The following is a 16,543-nucleotide window of genomic DNA, read 5'->3' on the forward strand; positions in this document are numbered from 1 at the left end:
AGATGCAGTTCTGTGAAAACACGGGAAAATTTGAGAGCACGAGATTTACATTTTACAACTTCTTGTGCTGCCTCTGACACAAACTTTCATACAATGAAGTAATTTGCCTCGTTTCAGTCACTGCAGCTTTTCTCCTGTGATAACTGTAAATTTGGAATTATTGGGTATTTGTAGGGGAGGGAACGGAGTCACAAGCAGTTCCTCAAGACTTCTTAGGCCTCATCAGCTCTTGGGTTTCTAAAACCATAATAAAATCACATTAGAAAATAGCTGAGATTTGCTTACAGCACAAATTCCAAAAAAAGGAAGGCACCAGCTACATTGAGTGGCACAGTATGCATGGAGAGTTTGAAAGTCAGTGGTGATTATCAGAACCAAATCTGATTGCTCACAAGCAGTTCCCACTGACTTGACTTCCTTTGCTTTGGAAACTTTATCCTTCTCAATTATTAGGATTTATTCCACCTGAATTAAATCCTGGCTGCAGCTTAAAAAAATGTGGATTAAGGTAAAATTTATCATCTTCAGGCTAAAAAGCAACTATTTGCTAACACTGACATCAGCCATTTTGGATGCTGATGGTAAAATGTGTATAAAGGTGTGGAGGGTGAGGCTATTCCAGCAATATTGTAAGAATTAAAATAGACAGGAGATCTAAGTGCCACCTCCATCAAACCATATATATTCTGTGGCTGCTTTTAGAAAAGCTGCTTATCTGAAAAGTGCTTGAGGTAGCCTGACCAATTACTTTTTGATTGAGCAAAGCCCTTAAAACAACTTTTAAGTCCACAATTGATTCTGCCCTGTATTTTAACAGTACGTGCTTAAATCTGACTGCAGGTTCACAGAATCATAGAATGGTTTGAATTGGAAGGGACCTTAAAGATCATCTAATTCAAACACTCCTAGAGCCATTTGTTGACTTATGTAGGATTGCAGCCCATTTTCAGGTTATACACGCTCCAAACACATTCTGGCAAGAAGGGTGGTTTTGTCCATTAAAAGTTCTTCAGTCCTAGTGGGAAGGATTCATCTGATCTAATTTTGTCCAAAAAAAAGTTACTCACTCAGGCTATTGCTATAGTCAAATAAAAGAGAGGGGGTAATGAAATAATCTGATCCTAAAAAAGAATCATAGAACCATTGACTCACAGAAGAGACCATGAAGACCATCTGGTTCCACCCTCCCTGCTATGGGCAGGGCCACTTCCCATTAGTCCAGGTTGCTCCAAGCCCAAAGCCCTCCCAAGGGAGATCTTTCACTAGACCAGGCTGCTCCAAGCCCTGTCCCACCTGGCCTTGAACACTTCCAGGGATGGGGCATTCACAGCTCTCTGGGCAACCTGTGCCTCATCTCCCTCACAGTGAAGAATTTCTTCCTAATACAGGGAGTGTTTTCCTAATATCCATACAATAGATTAACCCCAGCCTTGGCAGGATGAATCACTGCCTGGGAGTGACTCCCTCTTCACTGACATTGCAGGGAGATGGGATGTCTACATTGCAAACTACTCAGGCTCAGTTGGATGAATTCCATCCACAGACTGGCTAAGGCAATAAAAATCCCTCTCACCCTCCATTTGCTGGTTATGGAAAACCCACACAGAGCTACAGATATTGTGCCCAGACTTGGCCAAACTTGCACATCGTGCACTTTTACCACCTGAATAAGCACATCTCCTGACTGCTGAGCACTGATTTTTCCTCTCAAGGTGCCTCTCCTTTTCCTCTGAGAAGGAGCACTGTGTGGATTGTGAACAGGCTCACTTGCTGCAAACTTTGTCTCTCCAAAAATGCTAAACAGAGTTGTTTAATTTATTAGTTAAAAGAAGAAGAAGAAAAAAAGCAAGCTAATTTTATGTGTTAAAATAACTAGGACTTTCAGTGGAATTAGTGTTACAAAAGCTGAATGTTTTTGGTCCCTGAGGTCAACATTTTGAAAACTGCTAGTTATCTTTAAGAAACAGCTATCTCCCTTGAGCTGGAAACAGTTTCTCAGTGACCTTTACTTTTAATATGATATCCCTACAGAGGTCATAGCAGGAGAAATCCTCCTTCTGTATGGCTTTGCTGGAATGAAGCCATGGAATAGTCAGAGGATATAAAGGATCCTTTGGCCAATGCAAAAGTGTAGAGCTTCTGTGCAGATGGTCCTGGCTTCCAACTGGTCCCTCCAGATCCACTGAGCCAATCCAACAATTAGAGGAAAATATTCAGAAAGCAGAACCTCACAGACTTTCTCTCACCCATCTGCTCGTACAGACTCTGCAACAGGAGGAAATCTGGCTTGGGTAGTGGAAGAAGGGTGGAATGGATGGAGCAGGGCTCAGAAAGGGCCAGAAGTTCAACCCAAAATGCAACCCAACTATGAGAGAACTTGGACAGCACTGGAGAAAATATATACATTGGAAAAATATAGAAAGTCCCAGCTGCAAAGGGCTTAGGGACCTGAAAGAAAAAGAAAAATCCATGGTTTCCCCTCCTGTATAACTCCAGAAAGCAAAATACAAAATACACTGTCTGTTCAATGAAATTAAGAGAAGCCCTTTGTTTTTTTTTATGAGTACTGTACATTTTTTTATGTTTTGAATGGTCACACATACAAAAATATTGCTGTATGAACCAATATTTTTTCCTGCCAAAACATTTGACATTATTGGATTGTAGAAAATTTTCCTAGACTGTGCATTGTTTAAATATTGAAAAAATTGAAATATTTTCTACAATCACCCTAGCAATAGTAAACTTCCTTTTACACTATCTGTATTGTAATTCCCAAGCTCTTAAACAGGCAGGTTGGTTTGAATAACTGCAGCTTTTAGGACCTGCTCCAGTGCCAGCCAAATTCAATTCAAACATTCAAGCAACATCAATCTCCTTTGAACTAAGATTCCCATGCAATTTGTATGTATTTGAAGGAGGAATTTTTGCTTGCTTGAAAGGTTGCTAGTGTTTAATGTAGCTTATATTGTCTTTTAAAGTAAGACAATCAAACCACATAATGTAATTAATCTATATTATTAGCCCTCCCCAAAGACAAAATGCAGGCTAGGCACTGAGGCTGGAGAGAAAACACATGAGAGGAAAAACATGGGAGGAAACACTGCCTTTAAATTAGCATTAGGATTAGAAGTTATCAGAGAAGGGGAGGAAAAATGAGGATATGAAATACACTCATAAGGATGCATGTCCTTGCATGTTTTACACAGGACAATGGAGCAGACTTTGGCAAGGTAGAATTAGTGCCTGTAATCAAGAGCAGGGGATTACTGTAATACCAAAGGCACCAGTGCCAGCTCTCCCAACTTGATTGCCAGTCTCAAAATATTACACTGTTTTCTTTGGCTTGATTAATGAACTAGAATGATTTCATGAAAATCTCGTTTTTCTATAGAAATGAGATAAAACTAAAGTGCAGAATTAGGCATGGAACCTTAAAGCTTGGAAAGCTAAATTGCAAGCTACAGCATTTTGTCCCTCAAATTTCAGGGTCTCAAATTTTCGTTAAACCAGTTTTGTGATTTGCTTGGACTTCACACAATGCTGTATGTACAGCAGGGTCAGTTGGCTGCTGCAGCAAGAACAGTGCTCACTTTTACACTTGGTGCTGAGTGATTAATATCTGTATGTTAGAGAATTCTTGAGAAAAATCCCCATTTTTCTTTGGACTATATTCCCAGCTTGCAAAAAACCACGCAAACTCCAATACTCTTCAATCACAAACACCTAAAAATCCCACTCCCTTCACCAAAATCAAAGAACCACACTGATTTTGCAATGTAAGAACTTCTTTAACCAGTCTGAGGCATGGTATTAGGGGAAGGGAATTTAAAACTGCACACTGAAGAGCAGTGTCTTTGCTCTGCTAGCAAAGAAAATTGCTTTGATTTAAGAAATAATATACTGAGCATAGCAAATAACTCTTCACATGTGCAGTGGGGTGTGTGCTGTGCCACTTCTGTTCTGTGCAGAGACAGCATAAGCTTTAGCAGCACAAATAAACACTTGCAGATCCAAAGGGCCCTAATTTTTACAAGGAGGTAGCTGTTTCAGAAGTCCTGATGTAGCAAACCGTGACTTCATCAAGATTTAAGCACAAAAGAGATGTTAGAGCCCTGACATGGAAGTAAGGGTGGAATTTCAATGGCTCATGTGGCTTTTGATCAAAGTTTTAGTGTCTGAATTACGTGGTAAGCACACCCATCGACTTCAAGGATAAAAGTTGCACCCCTCAAACACAAAGTTCAAAGAACTTGAAAGCTGCAGTGATGGATCTTCTTTAGCACCTCACTCAGTTGTGTCTGGATTTTATTCCTCACTTTGAAATGTTATATTAATAGGCAAACTACATGCAATATGGAATTAAATATTAGATTCTTTTTTTGTGAAATGAACCTGTACAGCTTAAGTGAAAAAACTCTAGGCCTTCACAAATGTTCAAAGATAGCTTCAGCTGGTAATGCAAGCTCTTGCTGCAGGCACAGGAGTACTTTCTATTCCTTTCACGAAACATAATATACAAATTGTTAATACCAGATGCACTGCATGACATGGTACTGCCTGATTTCCAAGGAGAGGACATGAACTCTCAGTTCTAACAATGAAATAGTGCTTAGTCTTTGGTATTTTCATGTAGAGATGCAGCTCGGAGAACAATTTTGTATCACTAATTTTACCTTGAACATAAAGATTTACGAGTCACATGTTTTGGGGAAAGGAGTAAACTTCAAGCTGTTTTGATAACATGAATATAAGATATAAAATACATTTTTTTCCAAGATAGGCAGTCAGTCATCAAATTATCCCACAGATGAGTGCATTAGCAATCTAATTTGCAGTTGAAAAAAGCATATCCCTCGAGTAACAATGATGTGCCACTATGATTTCTTAAGATGACTTTCTTTCAGTCTCAAGACCATATGATTTTCAGAGAATAAATCACATCCTGGATTGAAAGCTCATCCTGGAAATACTTGACTAAAATCCTTAGTTTCAACAGTTCTTGAAAACAAAGCTGAATCTACACTAACAGTGAGAAATAGGCAACAAAAACTTCTAAGGTGCACATAAAGCAATGGATATCACATTATTTTTCCTCAGTGTCCCAATTCTTTCATTTTTGTAGACCTAACCAAATATGAAACATTAAAACATAATCTTTGAGCTCAAAACCACTTCCAAAATTCCCAAGTATAAAACTGTTGCTGAACTGCTCTGTTCTGTTTATCATATTAAGACACATTATTTTGATGGAAAAAAACCACCAAATTGCAAGAGTAACATAATAGAACCAGCAAGCACTGCCAGCAGGTCTGAGGAAGAGAGAATAATTCAGAGATATTGTCATCTGTAGGCCAATTTATATTGTCAGACAGCAGGTTCACATTATTCTCTGATGTCACTGCAATAATGGCATAATATAACGATTGAGCAAAGAATACCTGTGGGGTATAGCTATACAGTGTGGTATATATATACTTGTTAAAGTATTTCAGGCTTCCTTCAAAGCAGAACCAGAAGCAGCAAAAGATCAGGATTAAAAAAAGAATGAGAAATGGGGCTCATAAAGACTTCTGAATATTTTAGCCCTTGTTTTGTGATAATGAAGCAAGCGTAATGCTGTATTTCATTGATTCAGCGGGCTCATGATTAAAATAAACTAATGTAGCAATTTAGGGGTTTTGTGATTCTTTCTTTTTTTTTCCCTGTAACAAGGAAAAAAAAAAGCTTTTTAACAGTTCCTCACGGCAGGCATAATGTGCATCTGTGCTCTGATTTACTGCACATGCTGCCTTCTCTAGCATCATGTTAAGTTAGGATATCAGCATGGTAGGTCACACAGTGGGAATGACCTTTTGCTAATCACTACACATCAGTTACTACTGGCACACAGCTCATTACTAAGAAACCCTCCAACTAGCTGGCTTTCAAATCCGCTCACACTTTGATTCTTTTTTCCCCTTTTCTTTCTTTCTTTCTTTCTTTTTTTTCCTCCAGACTGAAGATTATACTTTTACATAAAATCTCTGTTGTGTAATTTTGCCAACTAGGGTTCCAAAGTCAAAAAGGCACCCAGTTAATTTTCTGTGATTATAAAAGGAGCCTGAAAATTCATACTGAAGGTAGGCCTGTAATCTTGGGTTTCATTAAAAAGGTCAGAACATTTTTCCTCACCACATATTATTAAAATGTTTGAGGGCTGCCATTAATTTGATTTTTCAGGACACAGAAATCTCACTGGAAATTAGAATGTAATCCTGCTGTTGCTTTCCTGACACTTTTCATAGGGCAGGATACAGCTGCAGGGACTAAGAGCTCTCCTGCAATTTACAATTGGTTACTTTGGCCAAATGGCAGGTGACTAATGCAAGACAAACTGTTTGCACAACCTGGGAGCACTGGGTTTAATTTCAGTTCTGAAAGAGGGGTGAAAGTGTTTCTATTGACGCTGAACCGTGAGCTGTCCCCTGCCAATACATCTGCCACATTTAATACACAACACGCCCCCCACCCCCTGACAATGTGATTATTAGAGGTACAGAATTCAATAGCTTAAGAACACAAAACATAGCAGGAGCAAAATGAAAGGGTTTTTAACTCACCGGCCATTTGCTGAATGCCGCTGAAGGCACCCAAGTTACTGGAGGAAGTTGCTTGCTGCAGGAGCTGCAAATGAACAACACAGCACAGCAATCTATCTGACAGTAATGTAACAAATGAAGATAAAACTAAAATGAGCTATCATTTCGCATTTGGAATATTTCTGCTTTCCTTTACATTTATATAGTCTCTTGCTTCTGTCTGCTGTTGGAATGAACATCCCTAGAGTCAATGCTGTAAATCCATATTAATGTCTAATCTCTATTAAGAAACACAGAGACACAAGGGAAACTCAATAACATGGCTGCTTTAAAACAATTAATCAATTTATTCATTTTAACAACCAGGTGTTAAATCTATTTAAACCAACATAGTGTGACTAATTACAACCCTCTGTAGTCTAGTAGTTACCATAACTCATCTCTGTCAATCATGGTCCATTCTTCCCCACCCCTGTGAATTCAGTTTTTTCTTTATTATCTGTATGAATCAAGCACACAGATATTCATTAGACTGGGATTTGTATATATAGCAATTTAGCCTTAATTCAGCATTAATTAGCCAACCTCAGTACTAATATATATTTTTAATTGCCGGGTAAATTGCTGTTTATATCGCTGTATCAAAACATTGTATGCACACAAATGATGTATTTATATATACACAATACATATATACACATCAATTTCACAGAATCATAGAATGGTTTGGTTTGGAAGGCACCTCAAAGTTCCTCCACTTCCAACTGTCCTGTCCCAGGCAGGGACACCTTCCACTAGATCAGGTCACTCAGAGCCCCATCCAGCTTGGCCTTGAACACTTCCAGGGTTGAGGCAGCCTCAGCTTCTCAGGATAACCTGTGCCACTCTCTCACCACCCTCACAGGCAAGAATTTCTTCTGTGTATCTTATCTAACTAAACCTGCCCTCTCTCAGTTTAAAATCATTACCCCTTGTCCTATCACTAAATGCCCCTGTGAAAAGGCCCTCTCTAGCTTTGTTGGAGGCCCCCTTCAGGCATGGAAAACTCAAAGGTCCCAGAGGCTTCTCTTCTCCAGGCTGAACAGCCCCAACTCTTCCAGTCCTCTCTCCATAGCAGAAGTGCTTCAACCCTCTGACCACCTTTGTGGCCTCCTCTGGACCTGCTCCAGCAGGCCTGTCTCTTTCCTGTATGGGGGCTCCAGAGCTGGATGCAGCACTGCAGGTGGGGTCTCACCAGAGTGGAACAGAGGGACAGAACCCCCTTCCCTGACCTGCTGCCCACAGTGCTGGGGATGCAGCCCAGGACGTGTCTGGCTCTCTGGGCTGGAAGTGCACATCGACAAGTCATGTTAAGCTTCTCATCCACCAACAGTTCCAAGTTCTCCTCAGGGCTGCTCTCGATCCATGCTTTTGTGCTTGGGATTGCCCTGATCCAGGGACAGGACCTTGTACTTGGCCTTGTACTTGGTGAGGTTATGTTTGTCTCACTTGGAACCATGAGGAACCCCCAAGTTATCCAAAAGCTCCTCAAACAGACCTCCCAACTCCAAAGGCACAAAAGGCAGAGGCTCCCTCTCAGCTGTGATGAAGGGGAGCCTCTCTTGGCCATCTAGCACCAAAGATATATGGCTGTGGATTCCAGATTTTCCAGCAGGGACAGCAGCTACCACCTGTTTCTCATCTTACAAATGGACTAAGGAAAAGGCCATTTTAAATTTATGGCTTTTCCTGGCCACATTCACTTTCTGTGTGAGGGGATATGAACCATGCATGTTTAGCATTGGCAGGACTGTGCATTAGAGCAAAAGCCATTTCCAAATGAAAATATGGAAATTTGATGATTGAACCACAACATTCTAGTTTAGAGGCTGTACCATATGGATATGGCCTCTACAGAGTTCAGCTGCCTATCTGTCCTCCCCTAAGGAAGAATTTTAATTTTATTCCAGCTACAAAAACCAGACTCTAGCATTCAAAACCCCAAATAAACTAATGGAATAAAATTTTATTTACAATGGAGTGTTGGAACTAGGTGATCTTTAAGGTCCTTTCCAACTCAAACCTTTCTATGAATCTGTGAATTGTTTTGCAGATAAACACACCCAGAAGAAAACTCATTGTGTATCCTGGACAATTTAGCAATTTACTGCAGGGATTTACCATGGTCCTAAAATAAATAGAGCATAATACAGCCACCACCTCTGAAGTGAACTTACAGCTAGATATTGTGGTGTGAGTCCTCCAAGACCTGTGAGGTTTCCCCAAGTGGCAGTATTGAGCTGTTGCATCTGCTGAGCCAATTGCTGCTGCAAACGCCGCTGCTCCTTGTCCTTTTGGGTGTCAGCAAACTTCACCACGATTGGCGAAGAGCAGCCCTGTGGTTGGACAGATTGGGAAAGACAGAAAGGTTAAATCACACCAGGCCACCCTCTCCTCGTGAGCTCAGCCATGTCCTGTAGGGCCTCTGGCACTGGCACAGCCAGATCGTTCACCCTCTCTTTGTCACTGGTAAGGACTAAGATTTTTCAGGTTCTTATGAAAAGAGGCTATGGAGAAATTATTGATTCCCCAGCTCTTTTTATAAAGCACCTTTCCTCAGGCTCTCTTTTCCTTCCAGCTATCAAAATTGCTGCCAGAGACAGCAAAGTGTACCAGTCCTCTTTAATTAAGCTTCACAGCTGATGAGATGGACGCGATGCTTTGTCTGCAGTCTGTTTCCGAGGCAGCGCCAAAGGGAGAGGTGTCCAACCTCCGTGCTGCCAGGGACCACACAGCCAACCACGGTCTGGCTGTGCCATCAGGCTCAGTGCAGCTGGTGTGTGCACCCTAAAGAGACTGGGAGCAGCAGATTTACCTCAGCACCCATTTACATCAGCGAGGCACTGTTCACAGCAAGGAGCCCTGGTCAATTCACCCACCTGCGGTCCGCGCCCGGGCACACTTTGTACCAAGCACCCTTGAGATGTGAACAAAGGGCAGGATGCAGACCAAAAGGGACTAGTTCTGGTGATAGCAGCCCATTCCTGATTGACACCACTTCTTCTATTGCTTCTATCAGCCTCTTGTTACATGGTATGGCAAGGCTGTAAGATGCCTTAGGAAATAGGGAAGCTGTAAGAAAGAGCTAGAGGTCTGGTCTGCAGCCTATTCCTCACCCATGGCTGAGGGACCCTTGGGAAGAAGTTGGAGGTCACAGACCAAATGGACTTTTGAGGTAAACTGGAATTTCCCTTGGACTTTGAATTGGGCTTTCCTGGGCAAAGACACTGAGACAATGAGATGTGATTATGAAAGATGTCTCTGTTGATTTCTCTCTATTTTTTTCCCTGCTAAGAAATGTTTCATATTTTAACCTTTCAAGTCTTAATTTTTCTCAGATCAAGAAAGCAAGCTATATACTGCAATGATTCAGTTCTTCAAATTAATTCAAGCATTTTATGAGTCTGTCAATCCATTTCATACTGCTTTTCAACTTCAGAGCACCCAATGAATAACTTCCCTTGCCATGCTTTGTTATACTAATTTCTTGTCTAACTTCAATGCGAACACAATGGCAGGAGTGATAAGTGACTCAAGTCCAAGAAACACTGCAGTGCTTGAGCCAAAGTGTATAGTGAGGGATACAGAGCAGGGTTCTACTTCACCTACTCTTCCCATGGCTGCTCTCACAACACTGTGAACATCCTCAGAAAAGTTCCTGTGCTCAGTTAGTTACAAAAAGCAGCCATGTACCTTTTCTCTGAAAAACTTCACACCAGGACAAGTGATAAAAATATTCCCAATCATCAGATAAAATAATGAAATAAACTGCAGCAATAATAATAATAATAATAATAATAATAATAATAATCTTCCATCAACACTGTTCCTTTAGAATTATCTTAGAAAATCATTGCTTGTGGTTTATTATTCCACCTCCAATTCCTTTCCTGTGTGTTTCATTGTAAAAATGTCTTTTAGTGTTTCAGAGAGGAAGAAAGGAGATCCATAACACTCCAGCAATCAAATAAAGATTATGAAGGAGTTGGCTTGTTACACAATTACCTCTCTCTAGTGATTTTTATACTAATATTAAAAATAAGATCATTTAGGAAAAAAGAAGAAAGAAAAAGGAGCCAGGGGGTAGAGGATGTGAGAGAGATTTTTCTGGTTTTGCTAATAAAAAAAAAAAAGGAAGCTGTTTCTATCTTATACGAGCTACAAATAACATTATTGGTAACACTGGGCTAAGAACAACTGGAATGTACTGCCTTCTGCCTGGATGTACAGGAGAATCAAGTATATTTCCAAAGAAATAGAAATGAGTTTCAAAGGAAGAAATATTATATGGTTATTTTGGTTTTCAGTTTGGTAGTTCAGCATTCAACACTACAGCTGACATATTTATGAATGCTTAAATGTCAGTAAATTGTATAAAAACAATATCTCTGCAATTTATGAATCTATAATTCATTTTTTCACTGTCTGCTCTATATTTCATCACTTCATCATTTTCAAGAAAGCAAACGTTCTGAAGACTGAGATTATATCTAGCAAGTGGCTCTATATGAGAAAAGGATTGTTGTTATTGTTGTATCAAATTTACTCCATGATAACAAATTAGTGTCTTCTACTGGTGCTGCATTTGAATCACTTAAACAAACAAACAAACAAAAAAATTCCACAGAAAAGAAATAGAAGAGCACTTTAAAGCAGCAATCATATTTTAAAAATCAGTTGATTTAACCAGGTCAGTAAGTCAGGTGGAAAGAGCAGTAAGAGAATGCATTATTCTATGAGACGTGTTTATCTGGACTTAACAACCCCATTGTTCTTTCTTACCCCTCTTTGAAAATTCATTTTGGTCAATGATGCATGCTAAAGAACTGAAAATAATAAAAGAGGGGAAAAATCTGTAGTAATTGGGTTGAAATGCAATTGTCTACAACGTATCTTCCCCTAAGCCCACTTTTATTTGCAAAATAACATGAAACCAAAGTGTCCAAGATGGCTGTTTCAGGCTGAGGTTTGACGTGTAACACTAGTCAACCCACTTTAACTTTTCACTAGAAGAGTATTGGCAAAAGTGAGAATATTTTTTTTTCCTGCCTACGGGGTGATTCTTGTTTTATGCACTTCTATTTCCTAGCTTGAGGGGAAGCTTCCAGCACAAACACAAGGTGCATCTCCCTTCCTCATTCAATGGCTTCACATTTCCATGCCATTCAGTGCCATTTTCTTCCCAACAGCTGGTGCTGCCTTCACATTTTTCTGTGGTCACGTTGAGTCCCTCCTCCACGGAGAGGGAGCTTCTTTCCAAGAAGGGACTCAGCCTAAGCTCAACTGATGCAAAGACCCAGATGTTCAAAGGGCAAACTATCTGCAATTGCCTCGCCAATTTGGGGATCTCATTGATGATGTCTCTAAAGGTGTTGAGAGGGATTTTGATCCAAGAGTAACTATTCTACAGAACTAATCTCATTAAGAGTATCCTGCAAAAATGCAGCCTCTTTTGGAGTGCTGCATACAACAGAGGAGTGGGAGAATTTGTCTGGGAGGTGTTATGTCTTTATTTTATCATCTTCAAAAGTAGAGCTGTGTAAAATTCATTTTGCTAGATGGAAAAATGCATTAAAACACATGGAAAATATAGGTAAAACACAATATTACCAATAAACATTTCTTTTTTACTTGGAATCAAACCCAGCAAACATATAGATCTGAATTAATGGAGCAGTGCACGGCAGACAAATTACTACAGGTATTATTGCAGAGACTCAAAGTGGCAGTTTTTTCACAATATACTATCAGACTGCATAGACTGTATAAAAGCAGCTTTCTAGTAAAGATAATTTCATTTGTTCTCATCTCATTGGCAGATTCTCAACTAAAACTGTATACCCAGGGTCTAAAAATGCATTGCACTGAAAAGAAAACACATTGATTATAAAAGAAGCTCAACCAAATTCAAACGTGATGTTTGGAAAGACAACAGCTTTGCAATGCTGATATCATTACTTGTACTATACAGGAAACAGTTAGTGACATTTTCATGCACTGGCTTGGGTTTTATCTTCTCCTCCTCCTTGTCCTCTGTCCACCCTCCCACCCCTGGTGTCCCCCCTTGGCTCGTTACACAAAGCAGCTCAACGACATGACGCAATAATGATTGTTTAGCACCCAGCATGCTTTGGGAGACTAGAGCATTGCAAAGGAAAATCACTGAGAGAAAAAAAAAAAAAAAAAAAAAATTGAAAGGTCCTGGTGGAAAAAGAAATAAAATAAAAAATAAAGAAACAAGTGCACATAACATCAATGCCACCTCTGAGAAAAATCATCACTACACGAAGATACAGTATACATAATACAGTATAACATGCACTCTCCAATGATAAGCTAGAAGATCCAGAGTAAGTAAAGATTTCATACTTGTGCGGTTTTTTGTGCAAAATTCTGAAAGACCATGACAAAAATCACAGACTGAAAAAAGTTTTGAGATTGCCAGACAAGCTGTGGCATTCAATAACCACTCCAGTGACCAGATCGCTAGCCAGCAGCTGAAGTCACATTGAGTGAACTGGTTCAAAGTTTTGAGCTGCTCATCATGATAAAATACGAGGCCATAGAGGCAGTTTGGAGGGAATGAAGAGTGTTGCTTGTGAGGGGCCAGCCACGATGGTGCTCTGCAGGAAGTGCCACACTCCGATATGCTCTGTCATCATTAGCATTTTTATTGGCTACATGAAGGAGGCGAAATAATATTAACTTAAAAAGAGATTCTATTTGCAGAAAAACACATGCACTAGTAACTCAGTGTGGCCATGTTAAATCTCTTGAGCTTTTTCTCAGAGCAGTGCAAACCGCAACACTTAGAAATCTATTTAAAAGAAGCTAAGATTTTTCTTAGGGGGAACGTGTGTTAAAAATAGAGGTAATTTACTCATCAGAGATACTCTGAGTATAACTGAGGAGTGGAATTCACAGCTTTTATATTTTCTGCTGAATGCCACTGAAAATAGGATTGAGAGCTGTGTTTGGATACCATACAGCAGCCTCATTGTGCTCTTTTACGTGATTGATAAAAATAAAGCTTCACAAAGACAGGTAGAGTGAGCTGGTAAAAAATTTGAATCTGTGATTGTCATGTGTCTGATCTGATCCAGGAGAGCATGGCTTTACCATTCGCAATCATTTGCACAAAGAAAACAAAGAAAGGGCAAATGATACAGTACTGTACCTCCATGGTCTGAGACTGGTGCATGGCTTTGATTGCATTCTGTGCCATTGCCCTTGTAGAAAATGTGACAAACGCACAGCCTGTGGGAACAAGGGGACAGGGAGCAGGAAAGACAAAAAACAACAAGACAAAAGGGTTGGACGCTTGTTAAACCAACACAGTCTACGAGAACGGCCACAAGACGACACTGTTCTCAGTAGTACATAAAAATAAACAACTTCTCTAGTTTATTTATTGACAGTGCTGACTTGCTAATCTGACCATAGATGAAAGAAAAAAAATTAGGTGGAGATGGGTGACAAGAAAGGTTTTTATTTAATTTTTTGTTTGCTTTGTTTTGTCTTTTCTTTTTTAAAATTTGTTTGTTTGTTCTGTTTTGTTACTGTTTTTGTTCTTTAGCCACAGGGTTTGAAATAAATAAGGCTTTTATGTAGCCTTTGGATTGCATAGTTAAATCTATTCAGACCATGCATTAACAATTGCTTGCTCTGGCTTTTGTGTAGGTAAACTGTGGATAGTGAATAAATGTCGGCATCACTGACAGTTGAACTGAGAATTTAATAAAGGGGTCTATAACATCACAAATTACTGTGATGCACCCAGAAGTATCATACAAATAAGAATGAGAAAAACACCACTGTGTATCCTGTGACTATTTGTGCAAACACTCAGACAAATTCAGTAATGTAAGTGGAATCTCAACATTTAAGAAAATAACATTTTAAAAATAAAAATCCTTATGGTATTTGTTTCTCTGAGTTCTAGGTACAAGTATAATTCTTTGATCCATGAAAGCTACTGCCAGATTGAACAATTCTGAAGCTATGTGCATGAATAACTGAAAAAATCACTCTTTTTTTCACCTCTTCAGCCTTTAAAATCATAATGAAAAGCCAGTAGGCTAATGCCTGGGCTATTTTTCCACCCTTTTACTATTGTCAGCCATACCTACACTGGGCATGGTGCAGGTCAACGTTTTCAGTGCATGACTCACTGCCCTTTTGGCTAATAAAAACATTGCCTCCTGAGATTTACATTTTATTCTTCATGCACCCTTGGGCATCTTAAAGAAAAAGACTGTGAAATTAATGCAGATTCAGGCTGATTTTGTAATAATACCATGGCACACTAAAAGCTTAGCTAAAGCAACACAGACTTATTTCACTTGTGATCTCTAATGACTTTAAAAGTGCATTGATTTTCAGCTCCCTTAGCCTTGCACAGTTTGAACTTAGGTTTCAGAGAATAATTTAGTGTTCCACTCAATTTCCTCAAAACATTATTATTATTACTACTTAAAAGATTTCCAAATGAAGCAGATCTAAGCACTGAGAGGCTAAAGCATATTGTCATTTTAGAGCTAATGCATGAAAGCTACATTCTGGCATCAAAAATACAATATTGTTGCCCCTGTAGCCAATGGGCAAAATAAACCATTTTGCAATCCAGCAAGCAACAGATTGTTTAGGTTATGCAAATCAATTTGAGGCATAGAATACATTTTCTTTTTAGCTCTGTGTGTACCTGGTAAGATTATCAAGTCAAGACTGTATTCACATTTTAATCAAACAACAGTAAGAGAAAGCAATGCCTGATCATTACCCAAAAGCACTACATCTAGTCATGAAAATAAAGTCAATGCATTTTTGCATCATGCGGTATTTGTTTTCTCTTTAATGTAAAGGCCCTTGATTCACAAGAACCTAAACTGGCTTATGTAGCTCTGACCGATAGATGAGCACCATAAAATCAGAAATCAAAATTCTTTTACCCAAACTTCACCACAGCATTGTGACCTTCTGTATTTCTTAGGTAACAAAACAGCTGATGATGTCTCACTACTCTTTAGCCACACCACATAATGCTATACTAGTCTTGTTCAGCAACATATTTCTGTCAAAGAATATGATGTAACAAACCAGCTTTCTGTACAGCAATCTAGACAAAATGTGCAGTAGAAGGGTAAATAATATACAGTACTTCTCCTAGATTCCATATTGCTGCTGTGCACTAAAATTAAAGAGGCCCAAATTTACCATCAGTCTCAAAGTAATCTCTCTTAATACCATTTCTGTTATTAGCATTATTCATTTCTTGTCTTGCAAATTCAGTGGGGGATGAGCACAAATGGAGATATACTGGAGGGCAGGCAAGGAACCCCATGCAGAGCCTTGAATAATATTGTTGATAATGGTCAAGAAACTGCTTCAGTCACTTTGGTTCTCACTATCCAGGAGTGTGTACTATAGTGACAATTACTGAATGGAGGTTTCAAATGCATGAGAAGCATGTAAAATGTCAACAAAAATCAGTAAGACACAGTTTATGCATTTATCACAATTTCTCCCCAGCAGTTCTGCTGTAAGTAACTTACTGAGAGATGTTGCAATTAGCAGGTCTCAAAAGAAATGTGAATCAGCAGAGAAATAAAGCTGCATTCCTCTCAAGATAAAGCAGACTGCCCCTTCCCTCCCCTGAGCTTTCTCTCTTTAACCACAGGGCTCAGCTGTTGGGTACTTTCAGTGCCCAACACCACTGCAAAGCCTTCCTCCTCACTCCTCAGCCCAAAACCATTTGCATGGGTCTCGTTGCCTTTGTCATGGAGCAAAAAGACCTTTGTAGCAGATCTCTGTACCAATTTGAAAGAAACTTGTTCCTTGGGCAAGGGGAATGCCTGATGAATGAGGTTATGCAGCTTGAATATGAGCATTTGGAAGCAGCATTCCACAGAGAGGATGGGGCTGCA

General features: G+C 39.5%; 1 protein-coding gene across 7 annotated transcripts in view; it reads right to left on the reverse strand.

Moving 5' to 3' along the window:
* The window catches only part of CELF2 (CUGBP Elav-like family member 2), a 548,030-nt gene that overhangs the window by 42,733 nt on the left and 488,754 nt on the right, over positions 1–16,543 (reverse strand). For all 7 annotated transcript variants that reach the window (XM_058804601.1, XM_058804598.1, XM_058804596.1 and 4 more), the window contains 3 exons: positions 13,798–13,877; positions 8,798–8,956; positions 6,603–6,666 (listed from right to left, as the gene is read on the reverse strand). In XM_058804601.1, coding sequence (XP_058660584.1) covers positions 6,603–6,666; positions 8,798–8,956; positions 13,798–13,877 — 303 coding nt within the window. The remainder of the gene's footprint in view (positions 1–6,602; positions 6,667–8,797; positions 8,957–13,797; positions 13,878–16,543) is intronic.

Source organism: Ammospiza caudacuta, chromosome 5 (assembly GCF_027887145.1).
Source record: "Ammospiza caudacuta isolate bAmmCau1 chromosome 5, bAmmCau1.pri, whole genome shotgun sequence".
NCBI classification, from domain to species: domain Eukaryota; kingdom Metazoa; phylum Chordata; class Aves; order Passeriformes; family Passerellidae; genus Ammospiza; species Ammospiza caudacuta.